This window comes from Echinops telfairi, unplaced genomic scaffold (genome assembly GCF_000313985.2).
Source record: "Echinops telfairi isolate 266 unplaced genomic scaffold, ASM31398v2 ScPeMD7_443;HRSCAF=831, whole genome shotgun sequence".
In the NCBI taxonomy this organism is placed as follows: Eukaryota; Metazoa; Chordata; class Mammalia; order Afrosoricida; family Tenrecidae; genus Echinops; species Echinops telfairi.
This window is the reverse complement of record NW_022104341.1, coordinates 7786407-7799391: the sequence shown is the minus strand read 5'-3', so window position 1 is coordinate 7799391 and position 12985 is coordinate 7786407. Positions and strand designations below refer to the sequence as shown.

General features: G+C 43.0%; 1 protein-coding gene across 1 annotated transcript in view; it reads left to right on the top strand.

The window, feature by feature from the left end:
• The window catches only part of FAM102B (family with sequence similarity 102 member B), a 39484-nt gene extending 33993 nt beyond the window's left edge, over nt 1–5491 (top strand). The window contains exon 11 of the mRNA XM_013003785.2: nt 1001–5491. Coding sequence (XP_012859239.1) covers nt 1001–1043 — 43 coding nt within the window. The 3' untranslated portion in view covers nt 1044–5491. The remainder of the gene's footprint in view (nt 1–1000) is intronic.
• The last annotated feature ends 7494 nt before the right edge of the window (nt 5492–12985 follow it).

Here is a 12985-nt window from a genome sequence, read left to right as displayed (position 1 = left end):
TATAGCACCAATGAAACATACAATTTTCCTCTAGTTCTTTAATGCTTCCTCTCCCCAAACCCCGACTATCATGACCCCCGTTCTACCTTACAAATCCAGCTAGACCAGAGGATGTACAGATAAGAGCTGCAAACACAGGGAATCCAGGACAGATAAACCTCTCAGGACCAATAATTAGAGATACCAGGAGGGTAAGGGGAGAGAGAAAAGGGGAACCAAGCACATTTAAAAACTAAATCCATTGCCACCCCGTCAGTTTCGGCCCATGGTGACCCACCCGTGTGTTAGATAGAGCAGAACTGCCCACAGGGTTTTCCCGGGGGCTCTCAGCTTGATGGAGAGGGACCCCCAGGTCTCTCTTCCACAGGACCCTGGTTGGGTTCGAAATGCCGGACCTGTCGGTTAGCGGTGAAGTACACACTGTGCCACACACCTTGAAAGCTATATGACTGCACAGGTGTCTTTGCAACACTGACCACATCCAACGACCTCTGCAAACCGACAGAGGAAGCCTTGACCCTTCCAGAGGGTGCATCGAGACCCAGCACTGCCGTGACAACTTAAGGCCAGTGCGCTGGGGATCAGCGTGTGCTCCTGGATAGGAGCGGCCCTGACATTGACCTGGAAGCATGTTCGGAGAAAGTGCTGTCAAGAGGTTATGTGTTGACGGGGTAGAAATTATGTATGTGTTAACTCCCAATTAAAAAAAAGATTTTTCTAAGTACTATGTGTTGACAGAGCAGAAGTTGGAAACCATTGTGGGAATACATATGAAAGGACCAGGGACTAGAGCAAGATTTCGGAAATGAAATAAATTAATTTTTAGTTATTTCATATTTCAAGTATTTTCTATGTGCAATAGCTTCAAACGTTATGAAAAGCAAATACTATAGAAAAATACCCAAGGTACCTTCTCTGGGGCAAGATTACTTAGAGTAATTTCCAAATCGTACTACTCAATGTTGACATTTCTTCCTCCTTCCCTCCCCTGCTATTTCAGGGTGGGTTCTGGAGCCTATGAGCAAGTTGTGATCAAACGCTAAGTCAAGCTGGCGGATCAGCTGCTGCCCTGAGACTGGAGGCGTGGGCAGTGGAGCTCTCCAGCCGCTTTGGGCAAGCACGGAGGTGAAAGGGAACCTTTTCAGAAATGACGTGGTCTGCTCACCTAGCAAAGGAAAGCCACAGCGGAACTCGTCTCCAAACGTGCCCCCGCTAAATCCTTGCGACCCACCCAAAGAGGAACCCTGAGAGGCAGAATGGAGGTGACGTGCCCTGGGCATGCCTTAAAGTCCCCTGCTCCTGTGGGCACTGCATGTGATGGCAAAGAGCCTGCTTTATCTTGCAGATCATCATGGCGGGGAAAATGCCCTCTGTGTCTGAGTATAGTTTTAGGATTGAGTTTGTGGTAGAGGTGCTCAACGAATTTGGGCCCTAGTTACCTGTTTTGTTTTGTTTTTTAATTTTTATGATTGTGAATCAGTAAGTGAGTAACATTTCAACCCTGTAAACTCTGTCAAATGGCTATCATTCCTGTTGAGGAGACTTTCCTAAACTCCCTGCAGTTTCATCCTAAACGTATTAACTTTTCCTGGTGCAGTAATTGATATAAATTGATATGTGGTTGTTAATGCTTTGGGGAAATGGTATACTACAATTTAAACATGTAAAGTGCTTATTAACAATTCTACATATTATCAGTCATAACATGTATCTAGGATTTGTGAATGGGTTTCATGCCATTTTCATGCAGCGTGTATTGTTACATATAGTCAATATTAGATAAGCTGCAGGGCCCCCACTCCTATGGTATCAGCAATTCAGAATAAGCTTGATATAATCAATACATAATGCACCTCAGCATAAGAGTTGGACACCTCATTCAATAACCACTTCTGCTGATTTCAGGAAGAAAATTATCTTCAGAGCTGCCTCTCATTTGTGCATTCAGAGTTAGCTGAAACCAGAAGGTATTGGAGAGGCAGTGTATAGAAGATGGGGGGAGACTGCTTGACATCACCCCGCGGCTTGGGGTGGTCTGTTGTAGCCTCCCATGATTAGACAATAGTGTGTTTTCTTTATCAGAAGTTAAGTTGTGTTTGGGGCAAGAATAGAAAATAACACATATCAAACATAGTTTTAAAAATAAAAATATCTAGCCTAGATCTAGTTTGACAGTACATCAGACAAACCTTAGTGTTTTTCTGTTCTCACATGATATAAAAAACATGGAAGATTTCAACTCTCCTGGAATCACCAAGTCTTCTAAGGAAAAAAATAGAGAGTCTGGATAACTAGTAATCCCTAGTCTTTACACCCAAAACCCTGTTGAAGATATGTAATGTGTTAAATTAAAATTTCTTTGTGGTCTGCACATTTTCATATTGGTAAGATAAGGGAGAAATTATTTTTAAGAAAGCATTGTTTTAAAATCCAGATTTAGAGGCCTGAAAATATTTGAGTTGTTAGGGTTTTTTGGTTTGAATGTCTCATGGGATTGAGTATTCCACATTCACCCAATACCGTTGTTACAAATAGACTGAGTCTTTCAAAGGTGACACACATTGTAAAATACTTTGAATGTTGACAGGGCTTTGAGTCACTATAGTTTTTTCTTAGTAAAATTTGTTTTGAATGGGGATAAAAAAAAATCACTGAGCTGAAGTTTAACCCAGAAAAATGTTCCTATTAGAGAAAAGTCAGAGAAAGTTTATAATAGTGGTTAGAAAACATTGCTTAGAAAGAGATTTATGATGACATTTTTTAAAACCTATTTTTCTATTTTCCAAATATTTATGGTATATTTTTATTGGCACTTCTGCAAATGATTTTGCCGTTTGAAAATGATAATTAGATTATAAGTGAGGTTCTTGAAGCCAAATACATAAAGGTCACTGTAATTGGAGCAGGGCCCCCCTCTTACTCTTCATTGGCTGCTCTTAACCCAGCTCCGTCATACAAGACGGACTCAGTGCAGGTATGTGCCACTTAACATTCACAATACTTTCTGTGAAATAATGTTACATACAAGCAGTCCCTGTAAAATCCATAGTTAAGTTCCCTGAAAGCATATAAATATGAAGGGGCTTCAAAACTTGAAAGATCATGGACTTTTTCCACAGACTTTTTGAAACCACTGGTATTAAAACGTAATGGGGTGCCCACCACGCACAGCCCCAGGGCTGTACCCACTGGATAGAGGCTGGCTTTGCCAGATTGGGGGCAGGACTGGACTGGGGCTCTGCCTATAGCCAGACAGGGACTTTGTGCATGTCTGGACACCACTTAGGGGTGGAGAAGTGAGCGGAGGGACGAGGCATATAGGTGTCAGGAACATAGCTGCAGTTGGAGGGCCGGCCCCTTGCCCCCTTGTTACTGACTCCTTCCTAATCTTGTATGGCGGCCGGTGCCACACACAGCCCCCACGGGTGGAGGATCCATGGCAGCAGTCACTACCCGGCCCTGGGACTGAGGCCGCACAGCTTCTTGCTGGCTCCGTGAAGCCGGGAGGGGTTGGATGCACTCTGAGGCCCCACTGCTTCTTCTCTGAGGGTGGGGAGGTGGGAGGTCATCTGCAAAACCATTGGAAGGAAATAATAGAAAGAAAGTTGCTTTCCCTTTAAAGCAAATACCTTATGGGACCATGGATGTATATCCTGAACAGACATTAAGCAGTACATACCTGTATTTAGAATGAGATATAACTATATTATAAAAACAAAAATTAGAGACATTTTGAAAGGCTTGAAAATCATACTTTAAAAATAAAATAAATCATACTTTTACAAATCACTTTAACAGCCATTAGATACCATCTTGATCCATGTAGTAGTAAATATGGAGGCAACCACTATTTTAATTGAATCATTTATTTGGAAGTCAGTGGATTAATTTTCTTCTATGTGGTAGCCATCATCAGATCTTATTATGGAAATATTTGTGATAAAGATTGCCTCCATAGCTGCCCAACTGATTGGATTTGAAAACATACATCTTCCTTGGTTTTTAGATATTAAAGTCAAATTGTAAATCACTCAGACTTGGAAAACCTCCAGATGTGCAATGCTTTCTTTTCCCGATAATATCGCAGAGGGAGAAACGAATGGCGTTTTAAAGCTCTGCCTGTGTGATCTGATGGGGAAGAGTCTGGGAAATGCAGCGCCCGATCAGGAGAGCCACTTCCTGGGAGGTGAGCTGGTGACCGAGTGCGGAGGGACCTGAAGGGCAGCAGAGGCAGAGAGAGCCCTGGGCCATCCGCTGGCCCGGGGACAGCTGCCTCCCCTGATAGTGTGTCTGGTGGTGCCCGTACACACACAACTAAAACGCATCATTATTTGTCATCCAAAAAGGTCTTAAAGGATCACGCAGTCCAAGCAAACTACCATTAGGAATCTATCCGAACACGGTTCTTTGGGAATGTCTTTTTTTTTTTTTTTTTGCACAAACACTGAGCCACTTGGCACATCAGTTGCTAGAAGGAAAAGGTAAAGTTTCCAACGGGCCTTCAGTCTAAATGTTCACATTCTGACAGTGATGAATCCGTTTCAAAAACCAGAGGTAATTTTAGACTTTCCGAGTCCCGTGCCTTGACCGCTGTGCAAGCTCATGCTGACAGGAGCGTTCCATGTTGGTTGCAGTGCTATGACGTGTTCGGCTTCCAGTAGTAGGAGAGCCCGCATGGGCTCCTGTGACAGGCACACATTTTCTGTACTGGTCTTCTGTTTGGGCAATTCAGAAATTATGCTTGCTCATAGACCAAACTCTTAGATGGTACGGCATGCAAATATAATCACATACTATAGTTGAAATTGTTTTGCCACTACTCCATGTTAGCCTAGGTACTGTACATACTAATTATAATAGCTGAGATGTTGTCAAACACGAAGGCTAAAATATGAATAGTAGATTAAATATGCCTATATAAAGCTTTTTAAAGGCTGCTCTGGAAAGAGGGCAGCATGCCTAATATCCTTGTAGTGGTGTCTTTTCATCATAAGGTAATATATGCACAGTATATTTTAAATGGTCATGTGGGTGGTCTTTGTAGCCACACTCCTCATATTGCAAAGCTGGTAACATTCTATATGTAATTCAGCAAGATATTCTGCCTTGACAAACGTTTTATGTTTACCATAGTATGTAACAAAGGAAATTCTCTGCCAATATTCACTGACCAAATCCACCCAACAAAAGATATTTGATTGTTATCTGGGGGATCAGCTTCCTTTTATGTGTTTGTTTGGTCCTCTGGAAACTGTGGGTAATCATGCAAATGTTTATGAAATTTTTTTATTGAAGTGACTCCCATTAGGATCTTGACCTAATACTTGGAGAATGAACTTCATATGTATTTGTATAGTTCTTTGTTTTGACTGTAAGATGGTAAATCCATAAATTGTTGTTTTATATGAAAACTAATTTTTAATGTAAAGTGTTTGTAATAATGTAAAAGTGACTCTTATACATGTTCAATAAAAATCATATGTAGACATTCGATGTTGTTTATATTTTCAACTATAATATTCTGTCAGAAATTAATCCAGGGTGGGAAATAAGAAGTGGAAAGGCCAGTATATGAAAGGGTACCCCCCCCAAAAGTGGACACACATTTTCATGGTACACATTTTTCCCACTAGGCGAGCATCAAGCAACTCGTTCTGAGTTAGTGCACACAGTGGCATCTCCTGGGAAGATTCTCTCTGGTCACAGTGAATTTTCATAAAAGCTGTTTTTCTCAAACCTCCTTTTTTGGTGAGGGCCGATTTAAGAGAACAGCGTGTGGCTGGGCAATTTTGTTTCCTGCTCAGGAAAATGCCGCAGAAGCTGTTGTGATGTTGAGCACAGCTTACAAGGACAGTGCTATGGGAAAAAGTCAAGGGTACAAGTGGTTTTCTCATTTCAGAAGGGGTGAAATATCAATTGATGACAAAGCGTGTTCTGGATGCCTGTCAACTTCACAAACAGATGGAAGTGTCGACTTGTGTGCTTTTGCAGTTTGTTCCACCAGATCAAATTAAGCTTTCTATTTAGAGGTTCTGAAAATATAGTGTAACCGTGTGTGACAAAAAAGACCTTGTTTGTGGCAGACGGGACTGGTTTTGCCACCACAACAATGCACCTGCTCATGCAGCCATCTCAGGGCACCAGTTTATGGCAAAAAACAGCATGCCTCTGGCCCCACAGACCTTATTCACCTGACCTTGCCCGTGTGACTTCTTCAATTTGACAACAAAGGAGAGGTGAAGGAAACAATGAGGTGCTGTCAGCCATCCAAACATGAGTTTGAAAAATGTTTCCAAGAATGGAATCACAGATTTGACAAGTGTACTAAGTGCAATGGAGAGTACTTTGAAAGTGATAGATAAGGTTAAAAAAAATTAAATACATAGCTTTGGGGGGTGGGTTTTCGGCTTGGGGGGTTACGCCTTCATAACCCTCTTCCCTTCAGTTTGTCCTATTGCCATGTAGGAGAGCACAAACTTGCATGCCTCCAAGCATCTCTGAGTCCTGAGACCCAAGGCATGGCCGTGGCGGGAGGCATGCCAGAGTCTGAATCAGACTCCCATCCAAACCTGCTTCCACCCCCAACACTGGAGATATGAAAAAGAAAGTTTCAGCCAGTGCTGAATATGCCACCTGGTACACACTCAATGCTTCACCAGCCAAAATTTACCTTTGTGTAGCATCCACTTGCACATCCTAATTATAGGGTCGGTCGCATAGAAATGGCCAACGTGCCAGTGTTCGAGTTTAAGATCACCACCTAAATGACCCTGGTTGTCACCACACTCTTGTTCGGGCAGTTCTTCCCTTTGACTAGGATGCCCTCACGGGTGAGAAAACAATCCCCAGACTTTCCTCCGCTGATGTTCCCCTTGGAATAGCCGTTGAAGAACTGTGGTGAAGAGTGAGTGTGAGCCCAGGTCTTTCTCTGCAGATGTTCCAGGCTTCCCTGGACACTGACGAGCCGAAAAAGATGATGTGACAAAGGAGAAAGCGCCTGTTTGCTGGTAGGAAGTGGCACTGGACAGAGACCCTCCAAGCTCCTCCCCAATACACAGGGCCACGCAAGGGAACTGGGTACCAAATCCCAATAGAAACTGGCTGAACTGGCTCATCTATTCCCTCAGTCCTCCTTGCCCACATCTCAGGCCTGGAGTAAACAGGCTCAGCCTTCCTGATCTGGTCTTAAGCTACCTCTGTCCTTAACACTTAGCACTGTTTTGGTTCTATCTTCCCATCTCTGTATCTCCACCTCTGGGGTGGGGGGTGGTGTGTGGGGGGGTGTGTGTAAGGTAGCCCATGTACGAAATGAAACCGTTCCTGTTTGCATGATAGGAAGTCACTGAAATCAATCCTTCCTACATTATACAAAATGTAATTTTTAAAAAGAGGCTTAAATTCAGGCACTCCTTGGGTCAGTTTGCTGTTCCATGTGATCCCACCTAATAAGGAAGTAGGTCAGACATTCCTGTATTAGTTTAGACCCCTCTCTATGCTAGGTTAAAATGTTTCCACAAACACCATGCTTGTAAGAGGTTGCCTTTAGCACTAGATCTTTAATACATTTTAATAACAATTTCCTAAGAATTTGTATGCATTTCAAAAGGAACCAAAGGGGCACTGTGGGTTAAGCATTGGGCTACTAACCACACAAGGACGTTAGTTCAAACCTACCAGCTTCTCAGAGGGAGACAGATGAGGCTATCTGCTCCCATTAAGATTTACAGTCTCAGAAATGCCATGTAGTGTAGCTATAGATCAGAATCAACTTGACGGCAAGTGAAGTTGGTTATTCATTGCTAAGAGTTTCAAACCTCTACAGAAAATTGGCATAACTTTTTTGCTTCCTGATTATATCAAAGAGGCCTCGAAGTAAAAGTGTTGTACAAGTATTTTAAGTAGGGAAGTGTGCCATCTTCTGCCTTTGAATTTCGTTGAATTCAAATCTACCTGTACAAAGTGTGTAAACCGAAGCCTAAGTCCACTGCCATGAGTCAATTCCAACTCATAGCATCCCTTCAGGCCAGCATAGAACTTTCCTACAGGATTCCCAAGATTGTAATTTTTTAGTGAGACAGACTGCCACATCTTTGCCCCAGAGTAGCTGGTGTAAGTAGAAATTAGGTGGAAATCTTACTTAGATCTCAAGGGCCAGGGAGATTCCAGCTAGTATCTGGTGGCACACGTTTCCCATTGAGTCTGGGAGGTGGGCTACAGGTGAGGTGAGGAGGAAACTCTGCCTCCCAGAGAGTCACCAAACTCACTGCCACCGAGTCGATTCCAACTCAGAGTCCACGGTGCCATTTAAGTCTTTGGGGAGAAGACATCCCACGTTCTGGAAGCTCCTGCGTTGCATTGACAAAACTAAATGGCCCATTCAAGTGGTCTCCAACTAAACCATGTACAACCTGCCCCCACAAAGACTTGCAAAGCTCCAACCTACGTGTACGTTGTTTTAAGGTGGGAAGAAATGGAAGAAACCTTTGAAAGTGCTGTCTCAGGGTAGTGGAAATGGAGGAGTTGGGAGATGATTTAGGGACCATGTACTTTCGGCTTTACATCCTTATGAATTGTGGAGTTTCTTGGCATGAACTTGGATTGGTATTAGTGGGTTTTGTTTTTGTTTTCTAGAATGCAGTCATTTAAAAGAGTAGAGTACATCCAGATGGTCACACATTTATAAATGGTTTCTCTTAATAAAAGCAAGTTGCAAAAAATAGAGGAAATACTATTTATGTTAAAAATTATATCAAGAATGGAAACTTTTATCCACTAGAACTCTAAAAAGATGTGCCAGGGCTACTCCTGCAGTGTAGTGAGCTCTTTAACGGGGCCCTGATGGCCACAGTGTCTCCAACTCCCAACAAGCAACCTGTCCCTGATGGGTCCCATAAGAAAAGGTGGGAGTAGACACCGATAGGATTTGACTGCAAATGCCTGTCAGGAGGATTCATTGTGATAGTAACCATACTGGGTATGAAATCAGCCATCTCTGAAGCAAAACGGAGATCTCAGGACCAGCAAGAGAGACGGGAATGGAGCACATCCTTTGGAGCCCAAGATTGCTGTGCAGGGAACCCCCTTGGTCCATGATACAGCAGTGACAGATGGGCAGTCGCAGCAACAGAACCAGGAGACTGCATGAACCAGAGTACTGGACGTCTCAGTCCACAGAGCAAGCAAGCTAAGCACTTGGGAGAAGGAGGTTGGCTTGTGGAGTGGGGTGTATCTGGGCGCTGGATTGAGGAAGCTGGTTGGGTTGCTGGCCCATAGAATTGGAGCTGAGTGCCTTTGGGTTGGGGCTTACACAGAGTGGCATGCCCTGTGGGCATTCATTGGCAGTTCGAAAAAAGTTTTGTAACACTGCAAAGATCTGGCCAAGAGGCTGTGGGCCAGAGGAGGCCTGCCTTTGGTCAAAGCAGAAAAGAGATTGTCCTGACTGAACATCTGTATCTTGAGCATTTGTAAACTGTTAACTTCTTTAATAAACCCTATAATCATGAACTTCTGGAGTTCTCTGTGGCCATCACGATGGATTTTTAACCCAGCCAAAAAGTGGAGTGTTGACACAGAGCAATAAAAGTAGAGTGCCATGGAAGGACTGGCTCACTACAAGCAAAGCAGTGAATTTGGGACAAAGGGGATTCCTAAGGTGAGTGTACACACACACACACACACGTGTATGGCTATACATTAACATGTATGGATATATTTGTATATGCAAATGTTTTATGGGATTCAAAACATTTGAGGAAAAATTGCATTATCTTTTTTAATTTTTAACTAAAAGATCATTTTCTTGGGGGCTCCTACAGCTCTTATAACAATCCATGCATCAATTGTAACAAGCATATTTGTACATGTTGCCATCACTTTTCTAAACGCTTACTTTCTATCTGAGCCCTTGGTATCAGCTTTTTTCCCTCCCTCCTTCCTTTACCCTCATGACCCCTTGATAAATTATAAATTAATTTTTTGTTTGTTTGTAGACCCAACTAAGAAAATTTAAATTTATTGGCTGGTCTAATTTTTTTTATCATTTTGGGGCTCATACAGCTCTTATCACAATCCATACATATGTCAATTGTGTAAAGCACACTTATACATTCGTTGTCCTCATCATTCTCAAAACTCTCGCTTTCTGTTTGGTCTCCTGGAGTCAGCTCATTTTTCTCCCCCACCTCCCTACTCCCCTCTCCCTCATGAACCCCTGGTAATTTATAAATTATTATTTTAACATGTCTTACACTGCCCGGTATCTCCCTTCACCCACTTTTCTGTTACCCATCCCCCAGGGAGGAGGTTAAATGTAGATCCTTGTAATCGGTTCCCACTTCTACCCCCACTTCCCTCTTCACTCCAGGTATCACCGCTCTCACCACTGATCTTGAGGGGTTCATCTGTCCTGGAGTCCCTGTTTCCAGTTCCCATCTGCACCGCTGTGCATCCTCTGGTCTAACCAGGTTTGCAAGGTAAAATTGGGATCATGATAGTGGAGGGGAGGAAGCGTTTAAGAATTAGAGGAAGATTGTGACTTTCATCAATGCTACACTGCACCCTGAGTGACTCATCTCCTCTCCACTACCCTTCTGCAAGGGATGTCCAGTTGTCTACAGATGGGCATTGGGTCCCCATCACGCGCCCCCCTCATTCAAGATGATATGATTCCCCCCCTTGGTACTTGATACCTGGTCCCCTCGACCCTTCGTGATCACACATGCTGGTGTGCTTCTTCCATGTGGGCTTTGTTGCTTCTGGACTAGATGGCCGCTTGTTTACTTTCAAGACTTTTAAGACCCCGGATGCTGTATCTCTCGATAGCCGGACACCAACAGCCTTCCTCACCACACTTATGCACACATTCGTCTTCAGTGTTTACATGGAGGTGCTCACACAATGATGTTTTTTGTTCTTTGGTGTCTGCTACCTGATCCTTTCAACACCTTGTGATCACACAGGCTTGTGTGCTTCTTCTCTGTGGACTTTGTTGCTTCCAAGTTAGATGGCCGCTTGTTTACCTTCAAGTCTTTAAGACCCCCAGATGCTGTATCTTTTGATAGCCCGGCACCATCAGCTTTCTTCACATTTGCTTATGCACGTTTGTCTTCAGTGTTCATGTCAGGAAGGTGGGTATCACGGAATGACTGTTTAGTTGAGCAAAGTGCTTTTCTATTAAGGGAATGCATGCGAGGGGGCTCAATGCCCACCTGCTACCCTACTACTAAACCTATAAATATATGCACATACATCTATTTCCCCCATAATCATAAATGTTTACATATATACATGTCTGTATTTAGGCCTCTATGTATGCCCTTTGCCTCCTACTCTTTTCCTCTATTTCCTTATACTTTCCTCCTGTCCCACTACCATGTTCAGCCTTCATTCTGGTTTCAGTAATTCCTTGTGGTTACATTGTCCTTGGTCACTCCCTACCAGTGCTCCCATCCCCTCCCTGCTACTGGTTTTGAACCACTCTTTGTTCCCTTATCCCTGGGTTGGCCAACACCTCCTCCCTTCCCCCACCTCCCACTCTCCCATGCCCGCCCCCCCACCCGTTGGTCCTGTTGTTTTCTTCTCCACATTGTTTATCCAGCCTATCTTATCTAGACCTGCAGAGATAATATGCACATAAAATCGTGGATGGCCTCCACAGCACCAAAGTGGCACATAAGAACATGGCGACCGATGGCAGCAACACCAACAAACTAATAAAAAAGCCACTGACATACAAAATCTGAGAAAAAAGAAAAAAGCCTGTTAACAGTTAATTTTCATAGCAACACTATCCACTATCTCTCTTCCTCCACGGTTTCTGTTGCTCATCCCCTGTGGGGAGTGGGGTAGGGGGGGTTATGTGTCCATGCCCCAGTCTAGCCCATGTGCATTATCTTTTAATTCTATTTCCACAAATTTTTTGAAGCCTCTGTGTATGTGTGACATGCATATATCCCTACAAATACAGTGCGAGGGAGGTCAAGTATTAAGGGGAACATAATTTACTTTAAATCCTATGTACCATATGTACACGTGTATAAGCTGAGTTTTTCAGCACATTTTTTATGCAGTGTTTGTGGTAAAATTAGGTGCCTCAGCTGATATTAGGGTTAGCTTATACTCAAGTATATATGGTATTTCTGAGTTGCTTTAATATAATAAACATGCTTTGATTATTAAAATAACAATATTTTTTATTATAGAGAAGACAATTAGCAGAATTTGTTGGGAGTTGTTTGGTCATTTTTGTTCGGAATTTTAGACAGCTTAGTGGAGCCCTGCTGACACACTGGTTCTGAGTTGACTGCTAACCTCAATGTCAGCAGTTCAAAACCACCAGCTGCTCAGGAGTAAGTTGGGACCTTCTACTCGTATAAAAAGTTACAGTCTCTGAAATCCACAGGGCATTCTACCCTGGCCTATAAGGCTGCCATGAGTAGGAACTGACTCGTTGCACTGCGCTGGGTATTGGTAGGGTCACGTATGTTCTCTACCCTTACCAGCATCTGCAACTAGGAGTTCTCCAACCACATTAGCCCAGGGATCATGACCACAGTAGATCTGCTTCACCCAATATGTCAGGACCAGTACTATGACCAGTTAGGAGTTCCCCAAGAAAGCAGAGACTAAAATTCTTAAATCATTCAAAAATATTTCCTTAGATGGAAATGACCTATGAAATGGACAGCTCACTAAATGAAAACCATATGCACATTCATATCAAGGCATAGAAGTTGTCAAGGATTTTGTCTTGCTTGGATCCACAATCAATGCTCATGGGATCAGCCAAAATATCAAATGATGCATTGCATTAGGTAAATCTGCTGCACAAGACCTTTTTATTGATTGTTGTTAAAAATCAATGTTACTTTGAGGACCAAGGTGTGTCTGGCCCAAGCCATGGTATTTTCAAGTGCTTCATATGCATGTGAAAGTTGAACACTGAATAAGGAAGACAGAAAAAGAACCGATGCCTTTGAACTTATGG